We start from the raw sequence: 22564 nt of genomic DNA on the forward strand, positions 1-22564 counted from the left end.
TTGCAAAACCGTCACGGAAACGTTCTTCACGCGAGTCACGTGATCAACGGCAGAACGTCACTACTGGCAAAAACGACGAAGAAGAACCAGGAAGGGCTAAGAGAATGACGGTTTGTGTATTCTATTTCTTTTTTCTGGACACAACGTGGTACAGTTCATAAAAATGTGTGTCACTTGAAAGTATTGATTCTTAGCTCTAATGTAAAATTACCGACTCCCATTTCCTCAAAAAGCTGGTCGGTCCAACCACCGACTGTAACGGTAATTGTAATGGCTGCCATGATTTTTAACGACTTGTCGCCTGAATAAGCTTATTCGCGTGATTTTAATTTATTTTCTTAATTACTGGAAACACAGCAGTTGTGAAAATTTTTTTTTTTTTTTTTTTTTTCAAAATTAGCAGATTATCGACAGATTTGCGCACATTTGCAATGGAAAGGCAGCTACCGTTGCTCCTGAATTCAGAGAGAAAAAGAAAACATTTATCGTAATGATTTGTCTTGGAACAACTAACAAATCTGATAAAGTTGCAGAAAGGAAGTAAATAATCTTACACTTGCCAATTCGCTAACAAAGGCTAAAATAATAAAACCCACCAGCACCCCAGCGACATTAGATTAATGCCAGAGGGTTTAACGTACTGCAAATGCACAGCTTCCCTCCCTGCTGGGACATCACATTAGAACCTGTAGTCGTGAACTCACCTCAGGCAACATTTACCTGACACACCAGCAGGAAAGCCATGTCGCCTTTCAGCCACCAGCAGGCACTCTGCGTCTATCACAGCAAGCAGTCTTACAACCATAAAAGTGTAGCTCTTATGTTTTCAGTTTGTCCCCTAAAACAGAAGAGGTCACATGGAAATTCCTCCCCTTATGATTTAAAAATGATAAAGTTGATCAGTTTCCTTCTTTAATTAACCCAGTAAATCAGGTCAGTTGTGTTTACATGAATGGGGCTGTCATGGTTTGGTAGCCTTGATCAAAAATACTACAGCTTTACTGTATCACCAAATGTATAGACATTTAAAACTAAAAGGTTAAATAACAATGGAAAATGTTAAGTACAACACAAAGTACTTGCTACTACTTTTCTACTTATAACCACATTTATCAAGAGAACAGATTTTATTTTGTTTATTAAACTTGGCTAAACGTTGTAATCGTTATTAAAGAAAGTGACTAATAGCTGTTCTAACAACGGAGAATGAATTTGTTCAAACGAGCCCAAAATAAAGTGCCTTTCTCTTAATACTTCAAACATGTAAAATCCCTTTTAAGTTTTGGATCTACTACAAATGACATTCGCTTCCAACAAAAATCAAGCAAAAAAAAAACTTCTTTATGTGCTTGATTTTAGTTTTATTTTTACATCCTTGTCCTGCACGAACTTTTGACTCAACGATTTTGCCCCACGTGTCAAAAAGTTTAGAGATTGTTTAATACGTTGCAATCACTCATTCGTCAACATTCATAAGATGCTCATTTTTTTCAGGGTTGTCACCTATACCTCTATTTTGTTATGTTTTATTATTTTTATGTATTTCCTTCATGCAGAGCAGCTTGATTTTACACAAACTGTTTCGATGAAAGGATCTCCTGCTACTCGTATCCTGTAATCCTTGCTGCCGCGACCTCTGACCCCTGGGTGGCTTCTTGCGTAAGAAGGAAAGCACACGGGAACGCACCCTGGCCTCTTGCTAGGTAAGCTCATTAACAGCTATTGCTGGACGCTCATGCTGGCAGCGGGACCCAGAAATAGACTTCTCTGTTGACAACTAGATCAGGACGACGTGGTCACGTTCCGGACTTGTTGTTTTATCTGTCGTCCAGCGGCCTCGGGTTGTGAGACTTTTCATTGACATGTAGTTGTAGGAAATAACATTTGCAGATCAGCGTCTTCAGGTGTAGTGAGGTCGTCTGCTTGAGAGATCAGAACCAACACAGACAAAACAACCAGACATTTTCTCATCTTTAAAATTTCATGACTGCTGCCGCAGAAATGTTAGCTCCCACAGCGACGCGCCGCATGCCTTCCTTGAACTACCTTCTCCTCCAACCAACTTTTAAATCTGGAAAATATTTTTAGCTGATTACATCTTTGTTGTTGTGTTTTGTTGCTGCACATGTCAGATAGAGTCAGGAAAAATAAAAAAAAACAGTCTGTCCTCTGCCACTCCCTTTTCCTTCTGGGCTAAAGTGAGAGGATGCAATAATTATAGCTGTCAGTTTTTGTCCTGCTGTGGTTGAATTGCTGTTGCTGTTTTGGTGCATAGAGTCCAAACAGCAGAAATACTTTTAAAAGGATTTTTAAGATTTTTCTTAGGTTAGGTTGTGTGAAATTACTATCAGGAATAGTTCCCTTTCCTGTTGACTGTTTTAGAAAGATTTTAAAGGGGCAGTGTTATGTGATCTCAAAGCACAAAGTGCCATTTTATAGCTCCCTCGAGTAAACTGTTATCTTCAGTTGTTATGAAAATGCTACATATATCAAATATGCCTTAATGCGCTGAAATCGGGCCTCTGTCTCTTTAAGAAACTACTGCTCTTTCTGAAACGCCGCCTTCAGGAAGTCATCACAACATCTCATTAATCCTTGAACAACATTTTCACCAGTGTTTCACTGAGAAGTAGCTCCTATAAGGAGCTCAGTAGATGCTCAGTTCCACCAGGTGTTTGCTAATTGCTGCTGGCTAGTCTGAAGGAGCTGAGTGTGTAAGTCTCGGAGGTGGGGTGCTCTGTGAGGTGGAAACTGCAGCTGAAGTTGAAAATCCAAGTCATCTTCAATTTTTAATAGTTACACAAGTAAATGTAACTAGTTACTACCTAACTCTGACTACCTGTCACACTAATTGAGATTAAAAGAGACTGAACTTTTCACAGATTGTCTGTCTCATAACAAACTGTTGCGACATGGTGACAGTCTGAACAAACATGCACACATATTCTTTATAAAAGTTACATACGGCAGCTTTAATGTGCCATTTTTTTCCTTGCCATGAATTTTTGTTTCTTCATTTTATTTTACAAGTTAAACAAAAATAATACATTGCAATAAAATCCTTGTCTTTCCCAGAGACGCATTTCTTCTTTAAATGTCCACTATGAGCTGGGATCTTTTTTTTTTTTCACAGCTTGCATGCAGCTGCGTGTGCGCTCAAGGCAAGGAAAGACGGCGCTAACTAACCGAGGCATTAGAGGACAGCGGCCTGCCATGTGACCGTGCTTTCAGGGATTGGCTCACTGCAGATGTGACATCACAGAGCTTCCTCCTCCCTCTCCTCCTCCTCTCCTTCCTCCTCCTCTCCCACTCTTCCTCTGCCTCTCTCTGCCCATCTAGCTCTCTGTACCGCTCTCTCTTCCTCCTCAGCATCCCACCGCCCCCCAGCCCCTCCTCACCCCTTCACAGAGATGGCGTGTGTCGATGCTGCTCAGGCGTCCGGGGCCTAGTGCACTCAGGGAGGACACCCCTCTCCCCTCCGTTCCTCTTGCTTCCCCCCGTATTCGGATTGTTTATTCCCTCGGTCTGTCTTCTTGCTTGTGGTCCTCCAAGTGTGTCGCCGTTTGTCGTTGTGCCTCCTTGTGCGAGCCCGGCCCTCTCGAGGGTGGAAGAAATCAACATCGTGCTTCACAGCGGTGGAGGGAGGTGGGATGAGCTGTGCACAATTAGCCATGCCCTGCCCAGGCTCCGTTTTGACCGCCTAGATCTTTCTTCTTCTTCTTCTTCTGTCCACGTGTGCACCCCAGAGGGCGACGTAGGATGAAAATCTGCGACTATGATGCAAGGTAAACGTTCCGCGCAGTGCCTCTTCCACTCGCAGTTCTCGCCACGTCCCCCTCTTGCCCTCTCGTGTCCCGCTGGGTCATTAAAGCTAGTGAATCCGTCGGTGTGATCCGTCGTGCTGCGCGGAGCGAAGGAGGTATGTGCATGACCGGTTTAGCACCATGGCTGCAGCAGTGCGCGAGTGTGACATTGTGTGTGTGACAGGTTTACAGAGGGCAGTGGTGTGATGTAGGTTTAGTGTGTTTCCTTTTGCATTGCTGTTTTTGTATGTTTTAAGACGGTACGTCCACCTTGTAGATAACCGATGAACAGGCTGCTCTGGTTTCAGACTGTCTGGTTTCCGTGTCAACATCAGTTGAGAGATGGATATCACCCAATTTGCCGTATGCAGAGAGTTTTTGCCATGCACTTCCAGCCGCCTGGTGATGGAAGGTGGCTAATATTAGCAAAAGGCCTGCAGTCATCCTGCTGTGATGATGTGCTCACTTGTCATGTGGGAATCCGCACTCAACACAGACGTCTGTAAATTCATCGCTGTTGCATAGTCCCAGAAGAGTATTGAACTTTTTCTGCAATTTTTCAAGTTACAACTGCAGACTTAAAGCTGCGATATGTGCAAGTTTTATTAAAGAAAAGTGTTTTTTTTTTACATGTTATTTAGCTTTCACCATGTCTTGACAGAATAATATCAGCCAGATAATCTGTGAAAAGATCAGTCACCTCCCTGAGCTACAACAGCCGTCAGACGAAATGCACAGCTCCCGACCAAAAACAACCAATCAGAGCCTGGAGGAGGGCATTTGCGCTGTCAGTCATCCTTGTGAATGCGCTGCTAAATGTGCTAAAGCCAGAGAAACAGGAAAAGATCGTACAGAAAAAGAGTTTATCCGCCGTCATCTGTGGAGATGCTAACTGGCATTACCATTCATGACAGGCTTTGCTGATGGGGAGAAGCTGCATTATAGCATTACTGCAGTAAACTTGGAGCTCGTCTTGTTTTATTTGTCATAAAAGGATTATCTAAATCATAAGTCTTTCCAACCTGTGCCAGAAGCACAGTGGATGCCAAAGTTATGACCTGTGATTAATTTTTTTCCTCTAAGAAACAGTAGTTGGTTTGGTAGCTGCTGAGTTTTCTTCTATCCTGGGCTGTGGTTGGAAATTATTCTGTTTTGGGAATCAGGTTGACCTTTTGTAGAGATATGTATCCACTGCTGGTAAAACAAAGAAGTATCTTTAATGCTATAATATCTGAAAGACGAGTAAGTGAAGGACAGGCTCAACGTCTCAACGCTCTACTGCCTCCAGGAGGTCCAGACTCAAATGGAGGTCATATCGGTTAACAATGCAGAAAAGATGAACTAAAATGCCCTTATTTAATAAAAACAAATTCTCCATGTGAGTGAGTCAGAGATTTGCTCTCTTTTATCCAAAACAGAGAGTAGTAAAAACTGCTTAACACGTCAAGTTTCAACTTACTTTTTGTTGTGCTGCGTCTGCAAAAAGTAAAAGTAGCATTAACTGAAAGTTTAATGTTGGAAATGTTGTCATTTGCGTTTAACATGAAGTCATTTGTTGACAATATAATCAGTGTTTAGTCTGTGCTCTTCAGTTCAAAGTGAACCTAAAACATTACATTTTATTATTCCCAGAACTTCCGTCTATGAAAGAAAAGGTAATAAAATAAAATCAGATATTAACAATTTTACAATAAAATTAAGCGTCAGATCTAAAGTGTACTGAGGCAAGACGATGCAAATAAAAAACAAGCAAAGTATGTAATCTGTACAGAAATCAAAGTTAATTAATTTTTAAAGTGTGTCTTAAATCTGATCCAAACTGGCATAAAGGAGACCCTTACTCAAGTGTATTTATAGATTCTTAATGTTTAATGAGCCTCTCCTCAGGCGGGCCTCATAAATGGGTTACCAAAACAAATCTTGCTGGAATACAAAGAATGATCTGCAGAGATGTGGATTCAGCTCCTCCCATCATTGTATTGAACAATAGCGCTAAAAAACCAATCTTGTAAAGTGTTGTGTGTTTATTATTGAGATAAGGTTCATCGGGTGAGATGTTTTCTGGCACTAATCTGATAAACAAAATGTCATACCTTACCACACCATGCCATGTTATACCAAAACATACCATACCACACTATGCCACACACATATCATGTAATACCATACCAGGACATACCATACTTTATTCATAAGACTTTAAAATAATGCTTGGCTGACCAAAGCGCTGTACAACACAGGCATAACCCCAATAACCATGACATAATTTAAAAAAACACACAAAATAAACACAATAAGTCATTCAATGTCCGTCACCCACTGAATTAAAATCCAATAAATAAGAGTGAGTTTTCTTGCCTCGTTTGCAGAGGCACTTCATTCCAGAGCAACTGAAGGAACGATTCTCCCTAAAATATTTTGCCGCCTCCATGCGTTTTCTGAAAGGGCCAATTAAATAAAGGTAGTAGAAGTCAGCCCTCCTCTGTTACGCCTCTGATGCACCAAGTGATTGCTACAGTAAATTTATCCACCATTGTTGGCACGGGGAGATTTTATGCATAGTGTTGACGTCGATGTCACATGACTCCTCCGGTCACATCCTGCATTGCCAGCCCATTGTTTTTTTGAGCATGGAGTTATGTGATTTATGAATGGTCAGGCAGAGCTCAGAGGCGGCTCATGTTTGAAGGCTCGTGACTGAAACGTTTGGCTAAACAGGCTACGGAAATCTGGATCCGCATCGTTGCTCCTCTGTCATTCCTTGAGCACCTCTAGTGAAGCCTTACTTGACCTTATCTTCGGTTTTCTTTCTGTTTTATGTAGGAAATAAGGGGGTGGAATTGAACCATTACCATTTCAGTCTGTGCTGCAGCTTTCTTCACATAGCGGAGAGTTTGTTCCAAATCGATATCTTCATTTAAACAGAAATATTTCTAACTGTGCATTTCCTCTTTTTTTTCTGGAAAATGACATTCCTCCAAGGCTTACTACACTGTTAATCCTGTTTATTTGCTGTTGTATAGCTTTTATTGACAAGGCTATTGACTGAATATAAGGCACTCAAGCTGTAAATAATATTTACGATGACGTTCCTCTCCATTTTCTGCATCAGGACTGAAAAAACGAACCAGGAAAGCCCTGGGCTTACAGAAGAAAGACAAGAACACAGATGCAACGTGAGTTTGCTCTGATGCCTCCATATTTATGCTGCAGGGGCCACTCTCTAAATGCAGCCTAATGACTGAGACAACGAAGCAAAAATGACAAACTGAGGAACTTTTTAGACAACCTCCAACATCCTTGTGTGGAAAGCGTTTGCTAGATTTCAATATGCTCATACACGATACAAGAAAATATTTCAGAGTAAATATTTTTGCAAAGTAAGGAACATTTTGTAATCTGTCAGAGTCAGGCGTTATTTACAAAGCACTCATTTTTAGCAGGTTTGAATGTTTTTCTCCGGTGTAACTTGTCTGTCATATTTCAAACAGGAGCTCACCTGACAAAGAGGGAAGCGAAAGCAGAAAGAAAGGAAAAGTACGTACAAAGAATGCTTCCTATGTTTGTGGCCATAAACTAAAACATAAAAAAAAAGTCAGATTCTTCCATTTTGTTATTTGTAAAACAAAGATTAAGCCAAAATGGAAGGAGAAGTATGAAAGAAAATAAGCATATCGTTTATTATTGAATGTCTTCATTCATTTTCTTTCAAACCTGGTGCTGACTCAGCATGTCTGTCTTCGTCTTGTCTGTGTGAAGAAGTTGGTTGCAGATGCCTTGTGCGATGCTGCAAACCTGCTTCACCTGATTTCCATTCACTGCGAGAGGAGTTTTTAAACCACCAACATTGCTTTTGTTTCAGAAAAAGGCCAATGGAGCTCCAAACGGTTTCTACGGGGAAATCGACTGGGACAGATATGTAAGTCTCCGCAGCGCATGTCTCGTTTGTCTACCCACAATCCTCCTGCTGTTTGCGCGTTCTGAAGCGAGCCGACGCTCTGTAAGCTCTGGGATGAAATGGTCCCGGCGTTCATGTCGTGTGAGTCAGGCTTTTAAATACGCTGTGTGAAGAGAGTTACAGCTGAACGTTTTGGAGCTCGACCAGCGAGCTGAATGTCTTGGGCAAGACATCTGTGAAGCCAAACCTCCGTTTGCGACAGCACCTTACTCTGCCTCTGCCGCTCCGTTCTCTCTCTCTCGCAGGCCTCACCTGACGTCGACGAGGAGGGTTTCAGCCTGCGGCCCGGCGAGGGAGAGGATGATATCCTTTTAGCGAGACGAGGACAAGCGGCGCTCTCGGAACATGTCGCTTGAGACGCTATTGACTTGTTTAGTGGAGTGACTCTTCAGCTGAGTGCCTTTTAGCGTTAAATGAGACCAATCGATGGTCGTTCCCGCCCCGCCACCCCCGTATGTTTGTCTCTGCAGTCGCTAAAGATACAAAGGAGCATTAAGGCAGGCGAACGCTGTGATCATTCCGCAACTCTTTGGTCACTCCTTCAGCGTACTCCGCTCTACTTCACCCACTCAGCTGTTATAATATTCACCTTTTTCAGCAGATTTCAGGAAGCTTTTAAATCATCTAGAATCCTTGAAGGCTAACTAATTCACCTTGAGTGTAGTTTATACTACAGTATATATCTACTTACACGATGTTGAGAGAATACCAAGTGCTTTTTAAACAACTTTTTTTATTTTTATTTTTTAAAAATCCCTGTTTTCATGATGTTTTTGACCAGAATATCAGTTTCACGGCAGAGGTTGTTGACACCAGGTCTGTCGTTCAGCTGCCTCACCTTTAACTAGGACAGATTTTAACACGTTAAAAAATTTGAATGCCATTCATCACATTTCTCTAGATTCAAAGGCAGAACCTTTGTATTTGCATGTTTCTGGTACGGCCATTAATCTGACGCGCATGTGAGATCCAGAAAAGACAGTGATGGATGATGAAGCTGCTTCTTTTGGCCCACTGGGGGTTAAAATCGGCTTCATAAAACAAGCTGATGGGAAGCTGGGAAAGGCTGTTGTTGCAACTTAAGGAAAATGTCAAGAGGTGCCTTCTTTTAGTTAAAATACGAAAAAAGTGGAAAAAATGACAAGTGGTGTTATTGTGTCGTTACTGTAAGTAGGACATGCACAATGTCTTACATTTTTATAGCTTGACTTTTTGAGAGTAGAAAAATTTAACCTTTACGTCTATGTCAAAATCTTATAGGACAGACACTGTACGAGGAAAACTCTTCCATGCTAACTTTAAACATCTCAAACCACACGTTGTACTACTTCTTCTACTTAAATATTTTTTTTTGGTAGGTTTTCAGGAAAATGTTTAAAGGTTTTGGCCTGTACAGATTTCTGCTTCACTTCAGCCTTTTCGGCTAATTTAAGCTCATCCCTTCATCTCGTATGATCAATGGGCACACACACGGACCGGTCCTTGAGACCTCGTCATGCAGGACTAGTTAGAACCAGAGCAGGAGCAAAACTATGTCTTCTGTTCTTCCCTGTTTTCACTCGGGGTGTTCTCAAACCTGATAGTCGAACCGATGACTCGGTTCGATCTGGGACCAAAATTCCAACATTTGCGAAGTTTTCAGCTGATGCTGTTTGCTTTCACACATGCACTGTGTCAAACGATCCAAACCACAGGCTGGTGCTGGCCTGTGGTGGCGCTGCACCAAGAAATACTAAAGGAAGAGACATGAAGATGAAGAAGACGACATGAGCATAATTTCCTTTGTCCCAAAATGTAAACGAAAGTGGGATAGCATCAGATTTTAGTGGTTGTATGATTTCATTTCTCCCACTAGCACTATCTCCCGTTTGTTTTGGTTGTATTTACCCAGAATGCCCTGTGCCTCCTCCAGTCTGCTTGTAATTCACATCTGCATTCAAACCACAGCAGAGTTATCTTCAACTGAACCGAACCAAGACCTACATATTTATTCGGACCAGAGTTCGCCTCTTTGGTCCGAGTCAGATTTCGATTGCGCATTCACAGCTCGCAAAACAAACCGGACTTTCTAGGCTAACAAGCAGACAGCGAGAGCAGCTTCAGGTCGAATTCATCACACTTTGCCCTTGACAAGCCTTCACCGGCTTCCAAAGAAAAGCACTTCTTCTCCTCCAGCGACTCGGACGACGACGAGGACAGCAAGAAAAAGTTCAAAATCCGGATCAAGCCGCTGGTGGCGGACAGCGCCCGGTGCGTCCCCCCATCGATGGACGAGCTGAAAGCCTCCGTGGGAGGTCTGGCACTCTCTCCTTCCCTGGTGAGCTGACATCGACAGAGTTCTGCTTCATGACGTCTGTTTCAGGGTCTTACTGTGTTTATTCTTTCTGTCAACTCACTGCTTTCCTTTGTAGAGGAGAAGTCCGGTAAGCTCCTTGTGTTTGTTTTTTTCTTCAAATGCCTCACCATCATAAAGGACTGTGGTGGAATGTCATTGTCTCCCTGTTTTTGCATGTAGATTCTGTTTTAACATGCCCCTTTTTAGCACTAAAACCCACCACTTTTTTTTTCTGTTAATTCTTTCTGTTTACTTAAACTTTACTTCAACCTTTCTGGCAAAGCACATGTTTGTTACATAATGCAAAGTAAGAAAAGGACACACAGGAAGCTGTGAACTGGTCTCAGTTCAGCTTCTGCATGCCAAGTGGGCCGTTGCAGCGTGATTCGACGTCGACCAAAGCGTTGCATTATGGGAGCTTTGCGGTTGAAGTAAAGAAGATGTGTTGTGTCCAGTTTTAGTTGTCGTCCCGTTGACTGATTTGTCACTCACTCTCTGACCCAGGTCTGTTCTCTCTTCCTTTTTGCTGGTCTCAGAGACGCAGTCCGGTGAGTTTCTCTGGCTCCACCTGCTGGTTGGAGGCCTGAAAGACAACCTCCTGTTAAGTTGTAACAGTGCACAGATCACACAATGGACGAGTATTTTCACTGATCATTTAGAACAAGAAGCATTCAAAAGGTTAACAATGCAGTGAATAAAGCTGATGTTTTCTAATTCAAATAGAGTATGAGAAATACAATTATATTCAAACCATGACTGAGTGATTCTACGTGACTGTAGAAATAATGTTTTGATGTTATTTCTTTCATAGATTTATCAGAATGCACCGTAGATGATTTGTATTGCTAACATCTGTTCTCTGCTTTTCCACTTTGCAGGGGATGATAAAAAGAAACCTCTCATGTGAGTACATTTACTTGCATCAATATTTTATTGTTATGTATTATTATGTTTATCATTTATTTATTCACCAAATTAGGCCATTGTTTTGACTTTTACTGCCTTACAAAAATTTATAACCGGCTGGAAAAAGTTTGAAAACACAATCTTCAATGCAGTTTATCAGTATTTTGTGAGAGAGGGCAACACAAAGAGGTATATAATTGGGAAGCTGAAGAAAAGCAATACTTGTTTTTCTAAATTTAAAATGTTTCTTGCATTTCAACTCAACCCTTTCACTCCAAAATCTGATGAAGCCGCAATCTTTTGCAAAATAGCTCAACCTCAGTAACAACAGATAAAGAACATCTTTAAGGATAATCTCTCAGCAATTTTAAGCTACAAATTGCTTAAAATTGTTGGAAAAAAAATGTTGAAAAAAATGTTATTTTTTTTCAACATTTTCAACAAAATGTTGAAAAAAAGGAAAACTTTTTCTAAGGCAGTGTGTATCATTACACTTTATATTGGTCACTCTGTCAATCTTATCAATTTCTTATTTAGTTGGTTAAATAGTTTTCGTTGCCATAGGTGAAGAGATTGCCCGACCCAGACGTTCGACCCCAACACCAAGTTATGCATCTGAGATGCCAAGGTGATCCTGCAAACAGCTCACAAGTGAATATTTTAATCAAAGCCCTGCTAGAGATAATATTCCTACATGATCTTCAAAAGTCTGGACAAGTCTTGAGTTGACTTTTTATTGTTTTCCAATGTCTGGAGAGGTTTGGAAATTTAGTCTGGAAAATCTTTTGAGTTACCATTCATTGTATTTAAATGATAAAAACATGATTTTTTTTTAACAATGATGGGCTTTTTCCATTGATTTGATTCATGAAAGTTTCATGAAACATTCTGGAACTTACCAGGTGCAACGTGCCTGTATAATGAGGTGACTTGTGACAAGGCACTTACCCAGAACTTTCATGTAATCTTTATGGATCTTTTCTAGAACTTTAGCTATTTCTGAAACTTTCATGCACCTTTTCTAAATGTTACCATCGTCTTGTAGTTCTATTAAGAATTCATGCAGCTTCTTTCGTTTAACTTACCTTGAAATGCTTCGGTCCTTTCCCAGGATCTTGCTGTAACTTACTAGCCATTTGTGAGAACTCACCCTGTTCCATGAATCTATCGAGATAACTAGCTATCATTTAGCTATCTAGATAACTAGCTTTCTATCTAGCTATCAAGTTAGATAGCTATCTAGCTATCTAGCTATCTAGCTATCTATCAAGCAAGCACCATTCTGGATATCTACCTAGCTATAAAGTTATGTAGCTGTCTAGATATCTATATAGCTATTAAATTAGCTAGATATCCAGAGTTAGCTATGTAGCTATCTGGCTGTCTATCAACATAGCTAGCTATCTGAATATCTATCTTCCTATTAAGTTAGCTAGCTATCCAGTTTAGATAGCTCTGTGTATCCTACATAGCTAGCTAGCTTAGTTAGCTAGCTCAATGCAATTTCAGAGAAAGTACCAGATAAGTTCAGAAAAAGTTCCATGGAAGTACTTAAAAGTACATAATCTCATAAATTTTATTGCTGAGAACATAGTTCAGCAGTACTCTGTCAAGAAGAACACATATGTTGATGTAAAGTCCAAACAGACATACCTAAAGATGATCATTTCTGATTAGATCACCCAGAACTGGAACTATTTGGCTCAGATGAATGCTGGCACTGTTTTAGATGAATGTGTTTTCTCTTGCAGTGCCACTGCGCCACAGAACGTTCCTGCTTTGTTCAGGCTTCCTTCAGACAGCAGATATGCCAGATATGACGGTCTGTCTTCCACTAATTAGACATAACTTCCGATATGTGGTTATGTGGTGTTTCCTGCTCAACTCTGTCTTCTTATTTGTTGCGGCACTGTCAGTAATCCGTAGCGATGCATGGGGAGAACCCAGACCGTGTTCAGAATCCCAGCTGAGCCGAAGTTTTCCAACAGGAGGTGAGTAGGCGGACCTTTGTTGTGCCAGTAAATCCAACTGATCTAATGTGTGTGCGTGTTTGTGTGTGTGTTCGGTGATGCTGAACTGTCTCTGTTGCAGCTCCTCCACCGCTTCCTCCGAAAAACTTCCCCTCCAGAGGTCGGTACGGCTTTCCATCAGATCTGGCAGGTAAATTTCCTTCTGAATTCATCGGTGGAAGTCGGTCTCGCGCTATGATTTAACGGCTACTGTTACAACTCGTTCTTACAGCTGATCTGCCCAACGGCAGGGCGGCACGCAGCTCCGCCCCCATCTATCTGAACGTCCTGTCGCCGGCCTCATACCGGGGGTCACCAGGCCCCGATCTGGACGACGTGTTCGGCCCCGCCGACAGCCCCAGACCGAGGGAGGATGCGCCGTCTCCCAGATGGGTCACGTTCACGGACGATCGACCTCCACCCCCCGACGAGCCGGCTCCCCCGCCACCACCGGACTCTCCTCCCCCGGACACGCCCACCTCCACGCCTTCCACGCCCGGCCTCTCACCTGGACCGCCCCCGAACGAGCCCCCTCCTTCTCCACCGTGCTTTTCCCCTGGCTCCTCCCCTCCTTTCACTCCGGTAGACTCGCCCCCCTCCATCGTTCTTGGCCCTCCACCCCCTGATGAACCAGCTCCCCCCTTACCTCCCGACTTCTCCCCTTCCGAGTCTCCTCCTGCTTTCCTCGAAGAGGAAGGAGTCGACGAGGAGGTTCTACAGTTCGCAGGATACGCCTGCGCCCCTGCTCCCATCAGCCCCGTCCCCCCTCTGCCGGCAGAGCGGAGGTCCCCGCGGGCGGCGGTCACGTCTCCTTTAGCCTACGGGACTCTGGGAGGAAAGAGGACTCCAGAGGGAGCGTACCAGAGAGATGAAGTACCAGAAGTGACAGGCTCTCCCAGAGAGCTGACACCCAGCTTCAGGGGAACGCCGCCTCCTCTTCCTCCATCTGCGTACCGGTCCATCATGTCTTCCCCTGGGCCCTACTCTGGCAGCAGTGAGTGTTCTGCTCTCTTTGTAAATATGAAGCCCACCTTCAGGTGAATTTAAAGGGGCAGTGTCATGTAAAGTTGACTTTTTTAAGCCTTACACCATTATTTAATGTTGGTCTCTCATCAAAATCATACCTAGACTGTTGCTTTGGCTCTTTCATGCATGTTTGAGAAATCCTATATCCTCCTGTGGCAATTTTGGCTTCAGATTGCATAAAGGGGCATTATTATGTGTTTTCCAGGCACAAAGTGCTATTTCATTTCATATCACTATGTTACCTTTAGTCTTTTGTCAAAATGTTCCATATATCAAATGACTTTAAAGAAATATGACTTTGTAATTTAACACCTTGAAATTGGGTCTCTGTCCCTTTAAAAACTCTTGCTATTTCTGAAACTCTGCCTTCAGGAAGTTATCAAAACATGGCTCCTCTATTAAACCTTTAACAACATTTTTACCACCATTGCACTAAGAAGTAGTTCCTATAATGAGCTCAGTAGATGTGCAGCTCCGCCAGATGTTTGCTAATTGCTGCTGGCTAGTCTGAAGGAGCTCAGTGGGGGTGTTGTGGTTGAGGGCCGCTCTGTGAAGGCGGAAACTTGGAAGCTGCTGCTCAGAGGAGGAGCTGTGCCTAGAAGGCGGGGCTAGGTCCACCCAGGCGTTTTTCACAGCTGAATGGTTGCCATGGGAGATTAAAGGATTTCTCAAACATGCATTAAAGAATCAAAGCAAAACTCCAGGTGTGATTTTGATGACGGAATAACATTATTATTAATGATGATTTTACATGATACCGCCCCTTTAATGAAAACATTTTTGACCTTATTTAACCAGTATAAAACTCCTTGAGATCAAAGATCTACTAAGAGTGTCCTGACAGCAAGACACAGTTACAGTAAACGTGGTCCAAAGTCAATAACAATAGCATCATTAAAATAAAAAACTACTTCCTTTGTGTGTTTTTCTTATGAGTTTGGATTTCTGTAGATTTAGAAGTTTGTAAACCTCGGATCATTTGATTTTTGACTCTGACATGAAATAAAGTGTCACCCGGACTCTGCTGCCCCCTGCAGGCCCCTCGTCTCCAGCCCGCCCTGCCACGCCTCAGTCCCGGGGGAGTCCGGTGCCTCCTCCTCCTCCTCCCCGTCCGTCCTCGCGACCGAAGCTGCCCCCGGGGAAACCAATCACAGACCTGGTGCGTAGAAAAACTCCCGGCTTCAGCCTGGAATCTCTCACTTTTTCCAGGGTCGAGACCGAGCAAAGCTCCGTTCTCTTTCTCAGAGTCGGCCTTTCAGCCCCCCAGTTTCAGGAAGCCCTCCGCCTTTTGCCCCCCTGGCCCGCGCCGAGAGCTCCTCCTCCCTGTCCTCCTTCACCTCGCACAGCGCGGCTTCCACTCCCACCTTAGGGCGGGACCTCAGCATGCCCACCGCAGGTACGGAGGCTGCCGCGCGCGCCTCGCCACGGCTCCACGTCCACACGCCGTCTTGCCTCTTGTCGTCGTGTCCTTGCCTCACTGTCTTGTTCGTCTCATGACTCTTTCCTCCTCATGTCTCCGCCCCACCCAGAGGCCTCGCAGCCTCTGGTTTGGTTTGACCACGGCAGGTTTTATTTAGCTTTTGAAGGTGAGTCGCTCTGCGGAGCAGCAGCAGCAGCAGCATCATGAAAGCTCTTCTTCATCTTCTTGCTGCCCATCCCATCTCCTACTCACCCAGATCCCCGAGTCGTGTGGATGTGCAGTGGTGGTCCCAAGTTCACCAACGCTCACCATGAATTTCAAACTAATTTGATTAATCGATTACTAAATCAGTTGATGATTATTTCAACAATCGATTCATCGCATTAATCTGATTAATTGTTTCAGCCCCAGTGACCATAAAGCAACTTCAGAGAGTTTCAAAATCTAGAACTGGCTGTTTTACCTACCAAGTCACATCTGCAGATTAACAATAGTCACCCTGTTGCCAAGTTAGTGACTTCATTGCTATATTTCGTAACTTTTCAGACAAAAACAAAAAATGTGTGTCAGCCAAAATTGGAATAGGCAGGCCAGGCTTTTTAAAGATTGGTGATCGGCACCCCTACTAAAATATTAGTGGTGACTGGATAAAGTTAAGCCTACACATATAGTTATAATGAGGATTACCTAAAACTCACTCTAAACTTTTAAAACTACTCAAACTGTTTGTTAAATACATTTAAAAAAATGTTCCCATGTATTATTAAAATCCCAAATGAATCATGATGAGTGTATGTAAACTTCTGAGCAACACCTTGGATAGTTTGGTTTAAGCTTCACCTGTTATCTTTTGTTGCTCCCTTTTATAGATTTATTGCAGCAAACGCTGCATTAGAAGATTTCTGACAGCCGTCTTTTGGTTTTATGTCCTAACCAGGCTGCTCTAGAGGCCCCAGCCCGCTCACCATGGGGCCCCAGGACACCCTGCCGGTCGCTGGTGCTTTCACCGAAACCATCAATGCTTATTTCAAAGGCGCTGACCCCAGCAAGTAAGCAAAACAAAAAAAAAACCCCCAAAAAGACATGAATTCTCTCAGTATGACTGATATTTCACAGTTCGCTTTGTGTTTCCTTCTCCATCTGCTGCAGATGTGCGGTGAAGATCACTGGGGAGATGGTCCTCTCCTTCCCTGCAGGTATAACCCGGCACTTCGCTTGCCACCCGACTCAACCCGTCCTCACCTTCGTCATCAGCAACTACAGCCGCCTGGAGCAAGTCCTGCCCAATCCACAGCTGCTCTGCTGGTGAGCTTCAAACACAGTGAAGTTGCCTTTTTTTCTGGGCCATGAAATCCAGTTAATGCTAAGATTTGGGGGCTACATTTCTGTGCAAAGGCGTTATGAATATTTTAGTTTGATCGTTATTGTTTACTCCTGGGATGTTTGTTCCAGATCAGTGGTACGTAGAAGCTGAATGCTGTTTGTCCGTGTTTGGTTCTGGTTCTGGAGAGGCAGAGCAGAACCAGAACCAGAATAAGAGCTGAAGATGGACAAAGTCAAAGTCCAGATCCAAAATGAAGAGAATCTGTTGCTCAACCTGATAAATGAAGTGAATGGACAATAATGTCATTCAATAGAAACTAGTAGAGGAAGACCTTAAGCTCCTTGTTTCAACCGGACAAAATACATATGCACGCCACACTTTTCAGGTTTTTGTTTGTAAAACAAAGTGATGCATTTCCACTGACCATGTCATTGTGTATTTTGACACTTAGAAAATAATTGCGCTTAATGGAAACAAAACCATTTTGACAGAAACGTCTTGTTTTTCGATAAAACGTTTTTGTTGGGGTGCAAAAAAATTATTGCACCAATTTTTATTTTTTTTTAAATTGGTACAATATTGATTGAAGTTTTGCACACATTTGTAATGGAAACGCAGCTAATTAAGCACTACTTTGTGTCGGTCTGTCTCGTAAAATCGGACTGAAAACACACTGAATTTTGCAGAGCGCTGCGGCCGACCGTCTTGGACACAGACAGGAATGGTTTGTGCACATGAATTATCCTTCTATGATCCTTTTATGCCTGAGCGGAACATTGTTCTCGTCGCTCTGCAGCGATGGCGCTCCAGACGGTGTAGACATCAAGGAGTTCTGGGTAAACATGCCAAACCTGATTACCCATCTGAAGAAAGTGGCAGAACAGAAGCCTCAGGCGACATACTACAACGTGGATATGATCAAATACCAAGTACTAAATGCCTTTTTTTTTCTTCTTTATAATTTCTCTAACATTATTCCTCTTATTGAAGACATGAACTGTAGTTCACGTATTCCTCTGGGTGTTTCCCCGCCAGGTGTCAGCAGAGGGGATCCGGTCCACTCCTCTGAACCTGGCCGTGAGCTGGCGGGGCGATTCCATCAACACTGACCTTCGGATAGATTACAAATACAACGCGGAGGCCATGGCCGCCCCGGTGCCGCTACACAACATCCACTTTGTGGTTCCGGTGAACGGAGGCATCGCCCGGCTGCACACCATGATCCCCCCCGCCACATGGTAAAGGTCACTCAGAACCCCTAAACCACAGCCAACCTACGAATTAGCCTCACGCGATAAGTCAGTTTTATTGATTAATTAAAATTTTGGTTTTTGAAGATTTAGATTGTTTTGGAAAATGTTGATTTTTCTTTTTCACTAATGAACTCCTTTGGTTTCCATAATTCAGAGCGATGCCCGAGGCGGCCATCTTCTGTTCAGTTTCGACTTTGAATCCTGGTCAGCTCTCAGTCTAGTAGCCAGGCTAAGATGTTTTCCTGTTTTTAATTGTGAGATTAAAGTTGTAAAGTTACAAGAATGCAGTTGTTACGTTAGGAGAACGAAGTGGTCATTTCATGAAAACTCCAACATGAAAAAAATAACAAAAAAGGAATCATCTGAGCTTTTTTGTCATTAAATTAACTTTTTTTTTTCTGTAATTTTTGCATTTTTTTCTGTTAAAATTTCATCCTTATCCTGCTTTTGTTATGACTGATTTTTTTTTAATTGAACAAAAGTTCTGCTAGCCTGGCCCTAATAGTCATACGACTATTTTCTGGTATGAAAAAATTGCAGTCTTAATTTTTATACCATATTGTTCAGCCATACAATAAGTAATGGGCTTCTGCCATCTTTGCCACCTAACATTCCTTCTTATCGTCCAGTGAATGAAGAGGAAAATATGCAGGTTAATCGACAAGTCTGTTGAACATAACATGATTTTTTTTTCGTTCTCTCTCTCTCATTCAGGAATCCAGAGCAGCAAACGATTCAGTGGAAAATCCAAAGCCTGTCTCAAAGATCTGAAAATGGAGGCAAGTGTTGTTTTTTTGTTCATTTGTTTTTTGGTTGAAAATCACTTTATCTTTCCCTAAAAATACAGTCATTGGAAAAAAAAAACTCAGGGCACCTGAACTTTTTCTGTAGCATTTCTCACGGAATTCAAATTCATATTGTTCTTCAGTGAGTTGAGTGGAGGATCACATCATACAGTAGCTCAAGAAATGTAGAAATGTTACCTGAAATACACAAAGTAAGAATTTTTTTTTTTTGCTTTACTGCATAATATCAGACTACAAAATTCAAGCGTGTTATGTTTTCTTGTATTTTTTTCCTAAATCTTACACCTTTGTTTTGTTATTTCTGTCACTTCCTGGTGTGGTTTGGGTTATTGGCTGTGATTGGTTCTTTTTCATCCGAGCAATACAGCGACTGGATGAGAACAATCTGTCATTTCCTGCTGCCGTGGTTCAGCTACATGCGCTTTGGAGTTGGTTTTGCGTTTGAAAGATACGTGAAATTTCACGCCTTTTTGGCCTCGTTGGTGTTCCGTATGTGAGGAGCAGAAACGTCAGAGCAAAATGCACCAATGGAGTGTTAGTTATAAACGACCAATACCACAAATTATTGTTTGCTTACATTAATATATGTGGTCACACCAGATTCACTGCTCACCCGCATTGATGGCACAAAGGCAGCGCCATAGAAAAGTGAGGAAGTCTCCAGAAAACGATCACAATCCAAACCCAGGAACCTCAAAGGAATAAACAACATTGCATTGTTTTTTTTCCAATGACTGCATTGCTCTGTTACGCAAAGTCAGACATGTGCGTATTGTGTAGGAGTAGGGGCTCTGCTGGGCCGGTTCCAGATGGAGGAGGGTCCCTGTAAGCCATCCCAGCTGGCCGTCCAGTTCACCAGCGAGGGCAGCACGCTGTCCGGCTGCGACATCCAGCTCGTCGGGACCGGCTACAGGCTGTCTCTGGTCAAGAAGAGATTCGCTGCAGGTCGGCTCCGAGTTTGTTTTCAATTTCCAACCTTTTGCGTCAAGATCCTCCCAACCTGCTGATCCTCCTGATGTGTTTGTTGTATTTTTTTCAACAGGAAAGTATTTAGCAGATAATTAGCGAAAGCTGTTGATGAAGAGCACCGAGGAAATGTGGCTTTTTTGACTGTGAAGACTAAGGATCCATCTCACGTTTAGTGCTCTTGACTAATTCTCCTCAGCAAACCGTCGGCGTGAACGGTGGAGGTCTGCTGCAAGAACACAGTTTATGCAAGCTAACACAAATCATCCTTTGTGCACCTCAAACGGAGTTAAAGACGAAGAGCCGCCAAGTCTTTGTTGTTTTTGTGTAAAAAAAAACAAACAAAAAATAATAATAATAATTGTAACTCATTCAGTGATCCAGCCTTATTTATTTAGTTATTTATTCATTAGTTGGTTGTTGCTGTAGATGCACTGCGAGAGGTAACGGGAGTTGATTGTATAAAGTCTAGAACAATCTGAAAGGTGGAAAACTGGATCTGGTTGACACGGCCGTCTCCCATCAGACAGTCAGAGTGAGAGTCCGTGTTTTCATCCAATCAGATCCGTTCCCTCCGTTTTCAAGCCGCTAATTAGCATTTAGAGGGGACATGATGAGGATATGAAATTTGCCGTGCCTTGCAAAAATATTCCTTTTGCTGTTTTTCGCGTTTTGCGTCGTTAAAACCCAAACTTCAAATGGATTTCGTTGGAATTTGACCTAACAGACCAACACGAAGTAGAGCCTGATTGCGAATTGGACGCAAGTGGATGGTTTTCAATTGCTTAGCGAATAAAAATATGAAATAAAACCCACCTCGGTGAGTTAAGTCTCCAGAAAATCTGGTTTTCGCTGCAATTGCGTCTGCAATCCATCTACCAGCTCTGCACATCTAAAGTCAGACATTTTTGTTGGTTCCTCTTTGTAAAATAATCAAGTCACTCAGATTCAATTGAACATTTTAAAACAGGGATCTGCAACCTTTACAATCCAAGAAGCAGCTAAATAAAACTGGCTTAGAGCCGCTAACGTTACAAGAGACGACGTATATTTTTTTCATGAATATCTACCATTGGTAATTTGATAGCTTTTTTTTTTTTTTGAAGACTCGTCTTTTTATTTCAATGTTTGGTGTTTAAACTAAAGAGAAAAGAACATAGATAAATTTTCCTCTGTGGAAAATGGTGCAAAGAAAGTACAGTTTCCAACTTCAGTACAAGAATAAATGTAAATTATACTTTTGGGGTGATTCTGTTTTGGGAATTCAATGTAATTACGCCACAAAAAACAACTGCTGAGACCTGCATTTGTTTAGCACAGCTATATTTAAAAACATTAGCTGGTCCTTTGTCATTTTTTGCCTGTGGCTGCCAAGTTTTACCGTAGTGACGAGCATGTTGTGCTTATGTTGATCTGTCATATAAAATCTCAAAACATTTCAGTGAAGTTTGATGGAATGTGAAAAAATATATTAAAACGTTTATATAAATCAAAACACCAATTAGTAAGAATGTTTGGGGATTTTTCTTTTCATAATTCTTGAATTTGGTAAAATAGCTTTTTATTCCTTACTGCGTCGAACTTCCTGAAAGCATCAGATTTTTTATCTCCTGGTGTTTTGATTCAGAGGAATAAATTGGAATTCTGTTCAGGATTGGCACAGACTTAGAGCGCTAGCTACGTTTGTGGATTACGGACCTCTGTTGGCACCCCTGGTAAAGATGTGTAAAAAGTCTAAAAATGAATTAATATTGTACTTGGTTCCTCTGATCTACAACTTCCTTTTTTTTGCAAATAGGATAGTACTTAGTCTTCCTTTATAATACAGAGAGGGAGAAAAACATCTTTATCTTTGTTAGCGCACCACTAGCCAAAAAGTTAGCAGCACTAGCTAAAAAGCTAGCGGTAGTCACCCTAATCCTGATGCATTAATCATAAACATTAGGTCCACTAAAGCTAATGGTAAATTCTCTAAGCTAATGCTAAACGCTAATTTCAGCCTTGTTCACACCCACAATGTGTTAATGACACATGTTATATATATTTCTGTATACCTCATTCATTTGGCTTTTTTTGTAGACTTGCCACTTGTTCAGTATCATTTCTTTAAATAATAAAAAAAGAACATGAGGAGAGGACTTCAAAATAAGAGCATGAATATAAATGTCTAACTACTTGAAGAATTCAGTCGTTAACCGAATAACTACATTCTTTGTTCAGTTAATGAACGAAGACTTAACTTGTTTAACACGTCAAACAAGTTAAGTTTTCACAGTTAGTAAAAATGCTAAAGCATTAATGGAGAAGGAAACATTAGCGTGTAAACGGAAGTGTGCCCACCACTGGTTTATTTAATTTTAAGTAGAACTCATTAAATACAGAGACAGTTAGCCATTAACTAACTGTTTTAACAGTTAGTTAATGGCTAGTTTTATAAAAAAATATATATATATTATAAAAATGTGTGTTTTTCTAAACTTTGCAATAAAAGACGAATTTACTTTAAGGGGATTTTTCCTCCACACATCTTTCCAGAGGGTGTCAATAAGTGTTGTTAGCACAGAAAATAAAGTAGTGCCAAACTAATACATGCAACAAATTATGTTAGTAGTGTTTGGCGGTTTTTACGGGGGGTTTTGTTCGGTCACGTAGGTTGCGGCTTCTCCTGGACCAGTCGGAGTGAACGGTTCAAAGTTCGACATGTTTGCTGTGGGATACGTGAGCGTACACGAGTGCCATATGTGGATGAGGAGCAGAA

At 42.0% G+C, this 22564-nt stretch overlaps 1 protein-coding gene across 3 annotated transcripts; it reads left to right on the plus strand.

Annotated features, from left to right (window-relative positions):
- Positions 1-1367: 1367 nt before the first annotated feature.
- On the plus strand, positions 1368-22247 carry LOC106954317 (SH3-containing GRB2-like protein 3-interacting protein 1). 3 transcript variants are annotated; one of them, XM_015043716.1, is made up of 24 exons: positions 1368-1703; positions 3134-3785; positions 6916-6979; positions 7295-7340; positions 7666-7722; positions 8007-8064; positions 9903-10078; positions 10173-10184; positions 10633-10644; positions 10975-10999; positions 11567-11630; positions 12754-12824; positions 12919-12993; positions 13094-13162; positions 13244-14005; positions 15075-15196; positions 15283-15433; positions 16395-16506; positions 16607-16762; positions 17578-17710; positions 17817-18019; positions 18749-18813; positions 19621-19785; positions 19883-22247. In XM_015043716.1, the coding sequence occupies exons 2-24, from the start codon at positions 3776-3778 to the stop codon at positions 19903-19905; spliced, it is 2631 nt and encodes an 876-aa protein (XP_014899202.1). In that variant the 5' UTR covers positions 1368-1703; positions 3134-3775; the 3' UTR covers positions 19906-22247. The 3 variants fall into 3 exon arrangements, with proteins under 3 accessions (XP_014899202.1, XP_014899201.1, XP_014899204.1); XM_015043715.1 differs by lacking the exon at positions 1368-1703 and having other exon boundaries at positions 3010-3785; XM_015043718.1 differs by lacking the exon at positions 1368-1703 and having other exon boundaries at positions 3010-3785; positions 19627-19785.
- Positions 22248-22564: the final 317 nt, after the last annotated feature.

Source organism: Poecilia latipinna, unplaced genomic scaffold (genome assembly GCF_001443285.1).
Source record: "Poecilia latipinna isolate Pla-1442-1.1 unplaced genomic scaffold, P_latipinna-1.0 Scaffold646, whole genome shotgun sequence".
NCBI lineage: Eukaryota > Metazoa > Chordata > Actinopteri > Cyprinodontiformes > Poeciliidae > Poecilia > Poecilia latipinna.

What these genes read in the sequence shown, in the direction of transcription:
- LOC106954317 (XM_015043716.1), top strand. An exon ending in GGAAACCAATCACAGACCTG is followed by an intron (nt 15,197 to 15,282) that starts GTGCGTAGAAAA and finishes TCTCTTTCTCAG; the next exon opens with AGTCGGCCTTTCAGCCCCCC. An exon ending in AATCCACAGCTGCTCTGCTG is followed by an intron (nt 16,763 to 17,577) that starts GTGAGCTTCAAA and finishes GTCGCTCTGCAG; the next exon opens with CGATGGCGCTCCAGACGGTG.